This window comes from Mercurialis annua, linkage group LG5 (assembly GCF_937616625.2).
Source record: "Mercurialis annua linkage group LG5, ddMerAnnu1.2, whole genome shotgun sequence".
NCBI classification, from domain to species: domain Eukaryota; kingdom Viridiplantae; phylum Streptophyta; class Magnoliopsida; order Malpighiales; family Euphorbiaceae; genus Mercurialis; species Mercurialis annua.
In genome coordinates this window covers 46,199,158-46,214,083 of record NC_065574.1, presented here as the reverse complement: position 1 = coordinate 46,214,083, position 14,926 = coordinate 46,199,158, and the positions used below count along the sequence as shown (strand labels likewise).

At 34.5% G+C, this 14,926-nt stretch overlaps 2 protein-coding genes across 2 annotated transcripts; one reads left to right on the top strand and one right to left on the bottom strand.

Annotated features, from left to right (window-relative positions):
- Positions 1 to 4,075: 4,075 nt before the first annotated feature.
- On the bottom strand, positions 4,076 to 5,410 carry LOC126681952 (uncharacterized). Its single transcript, XM_050377507.1, has 2 exons — positions 5,234 to 5,410; positions 4,076 to 4,609 (listed from the first exon to the last, which is right to left on the bottom strand). Exons 1-2 carry the CDS (start codon positions 5,408 to 5,410, stop codon positions 4,076 to 4,078), a joined length of 711 nt encoding a protein of 236 aa, XP_050233464.1.
- Positions 5,411 to 12,765: 7,355 nt separating this feature from the next.
- On the top strand, positions 12,766 to 14,646 carry LOC126682847 (cytochrome P450 94B1). Its single transcript, XM_050378611.2, has one exon. The coding sequence runs from the start codon at positions 12,868 to 12,870 to the stop codon at positions 14,383 to 14,385; it is 1,518 nt and encodes a 505-aa protein (XP_050234568.1). The 5' UTR covers positions 12,766 to 12,867; the 3' UTR covers positions 14,386 to 14,646.
- The last annotated feature ends 280 nt before the right edge of the window (positions 14,647 to 14,926 follow it).

Here is a 14,926-nt window from a genome sequence, read left to right as displayed (position 1 = left end):
TGCAAATACTTGAAAATACGCTTAACGGCATGCAAGTGGGATTCCTTAGGACAAGCTTGAAAACGAGCACATAGGCACACACTAAACATAATATCGGGTCTACTAGCGGTAAGATAAAGAAGTGAACCGATCATACCTCTATACATTGTAATATCAATGCATTTACCCGAATCATCCTTGTCCAACTTTGTGGTGGTACTCATAGGTGTCTTGCTACTTGAGGAAGTTTCCATGCCAAATTTCTTGAGCATTTCCTTGGTGTACTTGGATTGATTTATGAAAATGCCATCCGCATTTTGTTTGATTTGTAGTCCAAGGAAGAACTTGAGTTCCCCCATGAGACTCATCTCAAATTCCCTAGTCATACACATAGAAAAATCTCCACAAAGAGACTCATTAGTAGCACCGAATATGATATCATCAAAATAGATTTGGACAAAAAGAATATCATGCTTATGAGTTTTTGTGAAAAGAGTTGTATCAACTTTTCCTTTGGAAAAACCATTTGAAAGCAAAAAATTACTCAACCTATCATACCAAGCTCTAGGAGCTTGTTTTAAACCATACAAAGCCTTGTTGAGTTTGAAAACATATTGTGGATGCCGAAAATCTTCAAAACCGGAGGTTGTTTAACATAAACTTCCTCTTCTATAAAACCATTTAAAAAAGCACTTTTGACATCCATTTGAAAAAGTTTGAAATTCATGCATGATGCATAGGCTTTCAAAATACGAATTGCTTCTAATCTAGCAACCGGAGCAAATGTCTCCTCATAATCAATGCCTTCCTCTTGGTTATAGCCTTGGGCAACCAATCGGGCCTTGTTTCGAGTTATTGCTCCGCTTTCATCCAACTTATTCCGATAGACCCATTTTGTTCTAATAATGGTATGACCATTAGGAGGAGGGACTAACTCCCAAACTTTATTCCTTGTGAATTCATTGAGTTCATCTTGCATAGCAATCACCCAATGTTCATCAACTAGGGCTTCACTAACTTTAGTGGGCTCGAATTGAGATAGGAATGCAACATTTGCAAAAGTACGGAATTGAGAGCGAGTGCTTACTCCCCTTGAAGTTTCACCGATAATCAACTCTTGAGGATGACTTTTGTTAAAAGCCCAATCTTTAGGTAGATCATGAGTGGGTTGAGCCGGAGGAGGAGATTCGGATTCCACCTTGGACTCCTCTAGAGGTGTTTGAGTTTCCTCTACTTGACTTGTAGTAGCTCCTTGATTTTCAACCAAAGAGAGATCCTCAAAAGTACCTAAAAAGTCATGAACAAACGAGTCCTTTTCCGGAAAATCCTTGGAGGACTCATCAAATACCACATGCATAGATTCCTCAATAACTAAGGTGCGCTTGTTGAAGACTCTAAAAGACTTGCTATTAGAGGCATAACCCAAAAAGACACCTTCATCCGTTTTGGAATCAAATTTTCCAAGGTCATCCTTGGTATTTAATATGAAGCATTTGCATCCAAATACTCTAAAGTAGGATATCTTGGGTTTTCTTCCTACCCAAAGCTCATAAGAAGTTTTGTTTAAAATTGGTCTTTTAAAAATGCGATTTGAAACATAGCAAGCGGTGTTCATATCTTCGGCCCACAAGTAATGAGGTAAGTCATACTCATTGAGCATAGATCGAGCCATTTCAACCAAAGTTCGGTTTTTCCTTTCAACAACCCCATTTTGTTGAGGCGTTCTAGGAGAAGAAAAATTATGATAAATGCCATTTTCTTCACAAAAAGATTTGAAAGATTCATTTTGAAATTCGGTTCCATGATCACTTCGAATACTTGAAATAGATAAATCTTTTTCTTTTTGAACTCGCTTTGCAAAACTTTTAAAACCGTTAAAAGCTTCATTCTTATGAGCCAAGAATATAACCCAAGTGAATCTAGAGTAGTCATCAACTAACACAAATGCATAATGCATGCCACGCAAACTAGCAACTCTCATAGGTCCACACAAGTCCATGTGAATCAATTGTAATGGTCTAGAGGTAGAAACAACATTTTTAGCTTTAAAAGAAGACTTGTGTTGTTTTCCCATTTGACAAGGTCCACACACTTTGTCTTTTGAAAAATTTAGCTTAGGCAAACCTTTAACAATTTCATCCTTGCTAACCTCATTTAAGAGGTCTAAGCTAGCATGACCAAGTCTACGGTGCCACAACCAAGATTCGTCGCTAAGTGATAGTAAACATTTGCCATCTCGGTTTTCAAGCGTATCCAGGTCAATTATGTAAGTGTTTTGTCTTCGATTTCCTTTGAAGATAACCGTGTTGTCCATTGGTTGGATAACATAGCAAGCCTTGGAATCGAAGTTGACATTATAGCCCTTATCACACAATTGACTTACACTTAAAAGATTATGTTTTAGACCATTAACAAGCCACACATTTTCTATGGAAGGAGAAGAAGAGTTACCTATCTTGCCTATCCCCACAACTTGACCTTTGGCATCATCACCGAAGGTGACATTTCCCAACTTTTTATGTTCCAATTGGGTGAAGTTGGAGATGTGGCCCGTCATGTGCCTAGAAGAACCGCTATCGACGTACCATTTGGTTTTATTCAACACGGTTTCTTTTGGCACCTAGAATAAACAAGCTCAACCTTTAGGTACCCAAATCACATTGGGTCCTTGGAAGTTAGCACTAGAATAGTCCAAGGGAATTAACCTCAATTGGACCTTTCTAACATAACAATCAACATTCTTATGACCATATCTCATGCAATAAACACATTGAAGTCTAGGGGATATGTGAGCATAAGATGGATAGGTCTTGGCTCCAGGAGCCTCACATGAGTGAGCATAGCAATGTGCACAAGAGTGATCATAAGTATATGCATGAGCATTGTTGCGAGAATGAGCATAGGGATATGAATGAACATGATTCTTTTTCATACTTCTCTTCTCCCATTTGTGACTATATTGAGAGGCATGGGTATGTCTAGGGGGTCTTGTACCCACTTTGCTCTTAGACTTAGAAGCCACAAATGACTTAGTCTTGGGAGCTTGAGCATACCTCTTATTCACCTCTTTTGGTTTGACCAAAGAAGGAGGAACTTCTATAGAAGAAGTTTGAGGTGAAGAAGCCTTCACAAAAGTAGTCACACTTGAGGAAGAGGGGTTGTGACTATAGCCAAGTCCAAATTTTATGGTTGGGTTTCTTTGGGAATCAAGAAGATTGTCCAAAGATTCCTTCCCTTTGTGAAATCTTGAGATAGAGCTATTTAGAGAAAGAATTTCACTCTTTAGTGTTTCATTTTCCTTTAGCAAAATATTGACATCTTGCTTAGGGATAGATTCTAAAGAAGACTTTAAGTCTTGAATTTCTTTCTTCAAATTGAGCATCTCAAGTTTAGCCATAGAGGCTTCCCTTTTGAAAAGTTTTATTTTGGCATGATAGTCACTACATTTGTTAGTTAGTTCATTTATCATGTCATGACATTCATCATCAATCTCATACACCAAAGAATCATCAACCAACACATTCTCAACATTTACAACACAAGAGGCACTAGGGGTATTTTTCACAACAACAATATCATTAGAGCTATCATGAGGTTCTATCCCTACACCATCCCAAGAAATAAAAGGTAGAGTACTTACCTCGGATGGGGACTCATCAACTAGAGCCATGAAGCAAAGATTTGCTCTTGCCTCTTCTTGGAAATCTTCATCGGATTGATAATCACTTTCATCATCCCAAGTGGTGATGAATCCTTTCTTATCCTTTTGAAAGGGTTTCCTTTGCCCTTGTCGACATTCCGGTCTAATATGACCCGGTTTTCCACACCCATGACAAGTGACATCTCTTCTAGGAGTAGGAGTCTCTTGTTTGGAGTTGGATGATCTCTTGAAGTTTGAGGACTCACCCTTTTGCTCATATTTTTGAACTTGAGACTTCTTCCTTGTTCTCCATTCCCTTACTTTCTTAGACAATAGCACCATCTCTTCATCATCTTCTTCATCACTTGCATTAAGCTCCTCTTCAACCTTACTTTCAATTGCTTTAGCCTTCAAAGCAATTCCCTTAGTTTTCTCTTCTTGAGACTTCTTCAACTCTTAAATTTCCTTCATGTAGGTCATCTCATGAAGAAGTAGGTTTCCGATAAGCTCATCGGTTCTCAAATTCCTTATGTCATGTGATTCCTCAATGGCGGTTATCTTCGGTTGCCAATCAAGGAGAGGCAATGAACGAAGAATTTTGCCATTGATTTCACCAAGAGTATAGTGCTTACCAAGCTTCTTGAGATTGGTGGTAATGCCAAAAAGTCTATTGGTAGTCTCGGTGACGGTCTCATTTGGCTTGTTCTTGAACCCTTCATATTCTCCAATGAGAAGCTCAACCTTCTTGTTCTTTACTTGAACCGTTCCTTCATGGTAGTTCTCAAGAATCTTCCACATATCATGAGCCGTTGTGCAATGTTGAACCCTTCCTTGCTCTTCTCTACACAAAGATGAAATGATCACACAAATAGCCTTCCGGTTGAGAGCATTAGCTAGAACTTGATCCTTGGTCCAATCTTTTCTTGGCCAAGGTATAATAGCACCATTCAACTCTTGAGTAGGAGCCACATAACCATCAAGAACCATATGCTATAAGTTCACACCATCCATATCGAGATAGTTTTCCATACGAAATTTCCAATTTGGATAATCCGTTCCATCAAAGAAGGGACGAAGAGTATGAGTAAAGTTTTTGGTAGCCATTTGAATCGAAGAACTCACAATTAAGCAATGAGATGAGTAACTTAGCTCTGACACCAATTTAAATCCCTAAATAGCTACCTTAGAGGGGGGTGAATAAGGTTTAGTGAGTAATTAAAATTTAGTAGGAGTATAAAAGAAGAGAAATTGACACAAGCAATTTAGAGTGGTTCGGATTACAAACCAATCCTACTCCACTACTCAATCAAAGATTGAGATTTTAGAATTCACTAATGGATTGTGCTTTAAAGCTAAACACAAACTTTACAAAAGAGATTTCCAAGAGATAATCTCAAACTCACAAAATGTTTTTCTAAGGATAAACAAAAACCTACAACACTAATAATTGAATCACAATGATTAATCAATCAACAAAAGAGGTAAGCAATCAATAATTGATGCACAATAAATGTAGAGAGAATAAATTGAATGCTTGAGTATATGTTTTGTTGCTGGAGTGTCTAACCTCATAAATGAGGTAGACAAGGGGTATTTATAACCCCAACAACAAACCCTTGAATCTTCTAGAAGAAAACTCAAGTTTGTGCTGAAAAGCACCCTGTCGCGCCCGTGATACCCTACGTCGCGCCCGCGATATTCAAATGGCAGGAATTCAACCAATGGTTGAAGGCCACTTGTCAAGCAACTGATGGAGGGCTCTGATATAGCCGTTGGACCTTCAACGTTCATATTCATCGCGCCCGCGATGTACGTGTAGCGCTCGCGATACATTTGAAAAACCAAAGCTGTTTGATGAGTGGTGTATCGCGCCCGTGATGTGATGTATCACGCCCGAGATTCATGTATCACGCTCGTGATGGAAAAGGGATCTCGGGCGCGATATGCTACTGGAACTAGTCGGAATATGGAATTTTCGATTCTCGCTAGAAAGCTCCGATTCGACCCGGGATGGTTTCTATATGTTCCTACACACTAATAAACATGATTAGGCTCTTTAAATTAATTGTCAAACTCAAAATTAGGGTTCAAATGGGACTTGGTCCAACAAGTACAATCTAAAATTCTAAATATTTAGACTGTTTTGTTTATATATAATTAGTTGGAATTTTAATTTGTACTTAATAATTTCATATAATATTTCTAAGGTAAAATTGAATTTTAAATAATTTATTTTTTGTTTTAATTAATATAGAATATAGTAGTTGAGTAGATAAATGAGCTGGACAATAGCTTTTATAAGTTTATATTGAATTCAATGAAAAAGTCTGTAAATTGTTTTTAAATTTTGTTTAGAAATATGGGTATTAGTAGTGGATTTTATTTAATTTCAAAAAGGTGGGGTCCATGGACCCCATCCTCTCCTATATACATCCGCCCCTGATAGCAGTGTAAGCTGTTTAAAATCTCTGATCACATCTTCAGTGATATATCACTTTTATTGAACATTAAAGTCATTATCGTTATTATCGCAAAACATACCTATATTTGGTGAAATATGTCCAAAGATGATGACTCTAATTGTTTTATAGGTTCAAGTCCTTGCACTACATTTTTATCTCCAAAGTTGAAAATATATTATTTTATTATAGAATATAGAGAAAACTACACAATAATTACTAATGCGGCAGTTTTTTTCTCAATTACCAACATTTTGTTAAGTTTTCTCCACTACCCACTATGTTTTACATTAAATAGATGAGCTGGCATAATTATTACATTTTCTACCCATGTGATTTCCCTTTCTTTACCAAACACTCATCTTCTTCACTATTATCTATCGGAAACGGCGATTTTCTCTATATGACAAACTATAACATCTCTCTCGAGCTTCTTCATCAAGCCATCAGTACGGCGACTCATCCACCGTAGTAAAGTTGCAGAGCTGGATCAAGATCAACAGAGGAGCACATCAATCACTCAATTTTCTGGAAGAATCTGGCACCTGTAACCCAGAGGCGGCGTACCTCCACATGAACCACTTGCTACTGCTATTGAAGAGAATTCAGATCTTTGGAGAAGCTGGTTCATAAAATGAACAAAAAGGGCGGAGCTACACCTTGTGGTTTCAGGCCAATTTCTGCGCATATATCGCACAAAGTCTGGACGAAAAAGGCAAATACCCAATTAAGCAAAAGAGAAGATTTTGTACTTGGGTATGGAAGAATTGATTAACTTTATCACGTTGACAATTGTTATTAGTTTAAGGGAAGAAATCATCTAAACATGAGAAATGAAAATCATGGACTCATTTATTGAAATATGGGATTGTTGATTTTGCTGTTGATTATTATAATTATGTTTTTGAAATTTTTGTTCTTATTACTGTTGGTCAATTCCAACCCGACCAAGATTGCATGGGTTCTATTGTGATTCTAATAGGCAGCTTTTGTTGGTTTCTGTAGACATCAAATAATACTATTCAAAGAAATTTGTATTGTTCACCAGACTACTGTTCATATACCAACTCTATATAATTCTATCATTTTAGATATCTAATTGTTCCTTCAAATAGTTAGATATAGAAATTAGTGTATGTAATTCCACTAACACAAATCAAACAAATTATAAAACCCACTAACACAATTTAGAACTTCAGTAACTAAAATGCAATTTGCCGATACGTTATCGATACATCCCTGAGTTTGTGTAAAAATTAGAGACATTTCCTTGAGTTTGAGTTAATATTGAGGGCTTGTTGAAGGAGATGATGATAGATGATACAGGTTTCAATTCGCCGATACGTTATCGATACATCTCTGATACGTTATAGATATTAGTGGTTCAGAAAAAGGAGATAAGAAAATGCTTTCTGAGTGATTTATATTACTATGATGATAATCGATTAATCGATGAGTGAGACTGCTTATTTCTGTATCTAGATTTTTGAAATTTATCTTTAACTGTTTCAGAGATGTATCAAAAATGTCTCCGAGATGTATATGATATGTTTTCGAGATGTAATTGAACAATTTTTAAAATATGATTTCTGCAAAATAAAAATTGTAAATTTATTTCTATATTGTAAATTTTTAATATATTTCATGTCGGCTACTGTAGTTTTGAGACGTATCTAAACTGTTTTTGAGACGTATCTAAACTGAATTTCGTAGATATATCATTGAATACAATTTTTAGAATCCATCTCCAACTCAGAATGATAATTTTCATCAAAATAAATTTAAAATGACCGATATATGTGTGTATTAGTGATATATAGATGATATATTTCTGATACATAGCAGATACATATATGAAACATGTTTAAATTTTTTGGATTATCTTAACGAAATAAATTTTAAAATGACCATACATTATCGATACATCGTAATACATCATCAATACATCATTAATACACCATCGATACATCATACATATAGAGGAGAAAAATTAATAATAAAATTTTAATACATTACCAATACATCATTTATATCTTGCAATACACTGTAAATACATGGTCGATACATCATAAATACATTATAAATATAAACAATAAATTGAGCTAAAAACAAAATCTCGTGCAACATGGAAAAATAAAAGAACGGAGCAAACATCAAATATTTAATAAGAAGACACGTTTTTTAAATACATATATCGAATACATGTTAGAAGCAATTTATATATATATTTATATATGATAAATACATATATTTTAATATATAATATAATATATATACTTTTTGTAACATAATTTATGCATTTTTAAAGCCTGTGATACATATATCTTTGAATTTAAAATATATTATATATATATATATACGCATAAATAGTACATAAAATAATATGTGTGTATATATATATATATACATATATTTATTTTTATTTTAAAAAATATGAGAAAATGAATCAGACACATTTCATATACATAACAGATACATAGATGATACATGTTTAAATTTTTTGAATTATTGTAACGAAATAAATTTTAAAATGATCGATATAATATCTGTACATCGTAATACATCATAAATACACCATCGATATATTATAGATATAGAGGAGAAAAATTAATAATAAAATTTTAATATATTATCGATGTATCATCTATATCTTGCAATACACTGTAAATACATGGACGATACATCATAAATACACTATAAATATAAACAATAAATTGAGCTAAAAGCAAAAGCTCGTGCAACATGGGAAAAAAAAACGGAGCAAACTTTCAAATTTTAATAGGAAGACATGCTTTTTAAATACGTATATCGAATACATATTAGAAGACGCATTTCTGACGCGCGTCAGACGCATTTCTGACGCGCGTCAGACGCGTTTTTGACCAAAATTCACACGTTTTTCACTCTTTCTTTTGGCTTTGAGTGTGACACATGTCTTCTATTTAGTGGTTTGGTTAAAATATGTAAACTTTTACCTTTTTTTGGTATCAATGTAAATTATTAGGTTGGTGTGTATTTTTGTTATTTCCTATTTTAATATGAATATTTTTGTGGTTTTCTCTAGAATATAATTATATTAATTAATAATAATGAGTTAAATAAATAATTTATAAAATAAAAAATATGAATTAATTTTATAGACATAAATAGTTACATTATACATGTCATTTGTAAAATAAAAAATTTAAAGCTGTAAAAACAAATATGCATCACAGTGGAGCCACACTCTATTTTAGAGTTGGTCGGAGATGAATAAATTATGCAACTGATAATCTACTTTTCTTTTATTTTCTGATTCTTTTGGTTAGCAGGTGAATTTTTTAATTAGTGTCCCAACTCCAAGCTTGTTCAAAATTGCATATTTTTTTGTTTAATCTTATAGAAAAATATTAAATAAAATAATATGTTAATTTAGATAGGTGGTTGGATGTGTTTTGTCACGTTTGAATATACAAAGTGTTATTGGAGTTGCATTTTTGGTTGGCTGTTGGACAAACCAAATTCATTATTTTTATGCAAAAAAACCCAAGGGAAACGATACCACACGAACATCCCTTTTCTTTTTTGTGGTGGACAAAGCCGATGGGATACAATAATATTTCACTCCCATTTCGCCTTGTCTGGGATAATTTTAATCTTTTATTACGAAAAAAAACATATATTATTTGAGGATTAAGAATTTAAATTTATTTATTATTAATTCTAGTAATATTCTTTAGTTTTATCAATCAACTTGTACACATAAAAATCAATGAATGAATATCTTTTCTGTGTTTGTCTTTTCTTTGTTCACTTGGATGGACATTGTTAATAGTTGACAATGCTTACGATTTTTTATAAATAATTAGTCATTTTCACGTAAGCATGTTAAGAATTAAGTTTAGACGATGTTTTATTTGGGGAGTTATTAGCACGATTTTACTAAAAATATTGAGGTCTTTATAATAACTAGTTTCGCATTACGTGTTATGCACGTGTCTCGTAACGTAACTCGTCAATGTACATATTTGTAATATTATTATAATTATATCAATATTTTATTTATAATTAATATTAAATTAGTTAAAAAAATTTATAAAAATAAATATAATATATCCGGTTATTAATTTTTTTTCCATACTGAATTTATTCTTCTTTTGGTTTTATAATAAGCATAATTAAATAATTAACTTAATTTTATTAATAATATCTTTAAAAATAATAAGATTGAAATTTAAATATAATATATTGATCAAATACAGTGTTTTAATTTTGTAGTTCAATCAAACTAAAAGATAGATATTCCTACTAATTTGGAGACAATTTAGTTATTTTTTATATACTAAAAACTAAATTGGAGATAATTTAGCTACTTATTCTAATTAGGACTTTAATTATAATAGTGATTAATTAAATAACTAATTAGTTAATGACTATAAAACCTTTATTTAGTAATAAACTGAAAAGGATTATTCAGTAAATTTGCATGTCCCCCCCATCCGTGCTTTTATATATAGTATAGATTATAAAAAAAAAGACCTTCAATTCTTTTTTCATGAAAACTTCAAGGATTTTTGTATTTAGAGCCATAAAAAATAAACTTATTTTCATTTGTTGTCCCTGACATTTAAGCCTTATATCACCATATTTTCTAAACTTCATTTTCACCCTGTAAAACTCCTGAGTTTCGATTTTACAACCTATAAAATCCTTTTGCCCGAAAAATGACCGAAATACCCCTAGAAACGTGTAATAATAATAATAAAAATAATTTTGTCCAACCCAATAAAATCAAACCTAAAATCATATAACCAAACCTAAAATCACCTAATTAAACTTCAAATCATCCAACCAAACCTAAAATCGACACCCACTCACCCTCTGCCACACATCCGCCGAAAACCACCTCCGCTATCCGCAACCGTTCGAATTTTTTCCAGCTACCGAGCATATTCTCAGATGAGAAGACAAAGTGGGTCGTCTTCTCAGACAATTGAAGTTCGTCTCAGACGAGTTGTTACAAATCTGTTGAACACATATCAATTGAATGTTCAATAAATCTGTGTTCAACAGATATGTTCGTCTCCTCAGTCGAGCAAATTGTTCGCCTGAGAAGATAGCGAAGATGGAGGTGTCTCAAAGTGGGGGTTGAAATGGCTGGCAGTGAGTTTTTGATAGCCCAAAATTTTATTCCCATAGAAAAGGAGCTGTTCCTCTCCATCGAATTTTTTTTTAGGTGAATCGGACGGTCAGATGTCACAGAGGTGGTTTCTAGCGGGGGTGTGGCGGCAATGGGAGTGTGTCGATTTTAGATTTACTTAGATAATTTTTGGTTTGATAAGTTGGTTTTAGGTTTGATTATATTGGGTTGGACCGAGTTAATTTTTTTGTTTGATTAGGTGGATTTGGTTAGATAGTTCTAAGGGTATTTTGGTCATTTTTTTGGACAAAAGGATTTTATAGGCCATAAAATCGAGACGCCAAAAATGAAGTTTAGAAACTATGATGATAGAAGGTTTAAATGCCAGGGACAATGGGTGAAAATAAGCTTAAAATGAATAATTGCAGCAAAATTATAGCCATATTTTAATAAAATAGTGTTACTTGAAGTATTCATTTTAATTTATCAAATCACTACAATTTCAATTATAATAATTATGTAGATGCCACTTACTGGCCATTGGCCGGTCAGCCCGTGAACCGGTCCTGAACCGGCCCAGTCAAATCCGGCCCAAAACTTGTCAAATTCGGCCCGAAATCGATCAAATCCGGCCCGAAACCGGTCAAATCCGGAACCGGATAAAAACCGGTCTGAAACCGTGGAAAGACCGGTTCCGAGCCGGTTTTAAATTTTTTGAATCGTAAACCGGCGGTTACGGATTCAAACCGGCGGTTAAAGAGTCGAACCCGTCGATAAAAAGTTAATTTAATAATATATATAAAAAATATATATTTGAAATAATTAATTTTTTTAGTTAACATAATATTTATAATTTATTTTATTTCATTATTTTCTTGTAATGTTATCTCACGTGTTATTTTATCTTTAAATTATAATTTTTAAAAATTAAATTTTAGTTTTACTTTTAATTTTTTTGAACAGCCTAGAACCCAGAACTGGAACCGTTCGGTTCTGAACCGGCATGGAACCTCACTTAGACGGTTTCGGGCCGGTTCTATTTTTTCTTGAACCGTGACCCAGCAGTTCCAAACCGGAACCGCCGGGTTATGAACCGTGGCCACCTTTACACAAAAGAACATTTATTTCCAAATCATACATTTATAAAAGAATAATAAAATTAAATTAAAACATGTGATCAAAATAACAAACTAAACAACTGCTGAAAAATCGCTGGTTTATTTGTGGGTCTTTGTTTCTATTTCTAGAGTGCTTTCATGGATAGCTGGACATTTTTTATGAGGAAAAGTTCGAACTATTTAAAAAGAGGCTACTATGTGGTATCTATATGGCATTTAGTCAAATACGAATATCATTTTAAAATTAAGTAAAATATTAAGTAAAATATGTCATATAATTGATCATAATTAATTCAAATACGCCGACTCAATTAACTAAACAATTAGCATACACCTAATAATACAGCCAACATAAATAACATATTAAAATCATAACACATATTGTCATAACATTGCTCTAAATTAAAATAAGATATTTTCATATTATATAAGTACCTAATGCTCACACCTTACGAGACCTTATGGGACGTTTGGTATTTTGGTAATGCAAAAGAATTATTAATATACCACATATCATTATCGTTCAAATCATTTCTCCTTCTGCATGTCAAGATGTTCCTTTTGACATGGCAGTTCCTATCCTTCTTTTTCTTAATATATATGCCGCTCCTCTACTTTCTCCACTCGTTCTTAAGCAAATTCCGGCAGGTTTCCGGCGATCACGGCCCCACGACGTACCCTATAATTGGTTGTTTAATCTCATTCTATAAAAACCGGAGTCGACTTTTAGATTGGTATACACAGCATCTTTCAGAATCACCAACCAGCACTATTGTTGTGGATAGGCTTGGTGCCCGTAGAACTATTGTTACTGCTAATCCAGAAAATGTTGAGTATATGCTCAAAACTAACTTTAATAACTTTCCTAAAGGCAAGCCTTTTACTGATATTCTTGGGGATTTTCTTGGCTATGGGATATTCAATGTTGATGGTGAACTTTGGCATACACAACGAAAGCTAGCTAGCCGCGAGTTCACGGCTAAATCGCTGCGAGAATTCTTCATGATCACATTGGAGGAAGAAGTAGAAAATGGTTTGTTGCCAGTTTTGGAGTCATTAGCAGCAAGAGAAGAGGTTGTGGACTTACAAGAGCTGCTGAGACGGCTGGCATTCAATATGATTTGTAAGGTGTCTTTGGGAACTCAAAGATGTAGTTTAGATCCTTCTCTACCTCCTCCGCCTCTTGCCGAAGCTTTTGATATGGCGTCGGATATAAGCGCGAGGCGGGCAGCTGCTCCTTTATTTGTAGTTTGGAAGATCAAGAGGTGGCTTGGTATTGGATCTGAGAAAAGGCTTAAAGATGCTGTTGAAGAACTTCATCAATATGTCGGGGAAATTATTGCTGACAGGGAGCAAATGATAGAACAAAGAGGAGAAAACGACGGCGAAGATTTTCTTTCTAGACTTCTATTGGCTGGCCATGGGGAGAAGGTGATAAGAGACATGGTAATAAGTTTCATTATGGCCGGAAGGGATACGACTTCAGCTGCCATGACATGGCTCTTCTGGTTACTCTCTTGTTATCCAGGGATAGAGGAAGAGACAGTGAAAGAGACAAATTTTATGTTAAAAAGTCGGTTAGACTATGACTCGTTGAAGGAATTAAAACTGTTAAAAGCGTGCCTCTGCGAGTCAATGAGACTCTACCCACCGGTAGTGTGGGACTCGAAGCACGCCCTTGTCGATGACATGTTGCCGGATAATACTCGTGTTCGAGCAGGAGACAGGGTGACTTACTTCCCATACGGGATGGGGAGAATGGAGGCATTATGGGGAAAGGACTGGCGAGAATTCAGACCAGACCGATGGTTTCATGAAGCCGGAAAGAAAAGGTCAATGAAGAAGGTTTGTTCTTTCAAGTTCCCAATCTTTCAAGCTGGACCAAGAGTATGCCTAGGAAAGGAAATGGCTTTCATTCAGATGAAATATGTGGTGTCTTCCATTCTCAGGCGGTTTGAAATCAGACCAGTGAGTTCAGACAAGCCAGTCTACGTGCCACGGTTGACGGCTCACATGGCCGGCGGGTTCAAGGTAGTGGTCAGAAAGAGGACTGAAGATAAGTATGTCTGACTAATTAAATAACGATTCAACCAATGAGCTATGGCTCAAATGGTACAAGCGTTGAGCAGTAAACTGCTAGGTTGTGGGTTCGTTTCCTCCCACAAGCGCTCCCCCTCCTCCAATTATCAAAAAAAAAAAAACGATTCAGCGGTGCATACTTTAGAATTGATGGAAGGTGCATGTGACATGCCATTTATTTGTCATCATTAAACATGTAAAATAAATACGAGTAGATGAATTATAAAAATATCCACTGACTATAACTGCTAATCAGAATCATCAATCATCTCATTTGCTGGAGGTGGCTTATAAGATTGTGCACTTGTGCTTGTGAAATGCAAAGACATGATCAAGTCAAGGCTTATTTAATTATCTTTCAAAAATAATTGGTCAGAAGAGGCAAATGCGTGAATGGAACGATAATTTCACATGCTATTTCATAATTTAAGGACAAATATATATGCAGGTCAATGGTTCAATTTCTTATAATTTAAAGTTTCCGTGACAGTATTTGATACTAGTATTCATAGATTTAAACATTATCACTCCA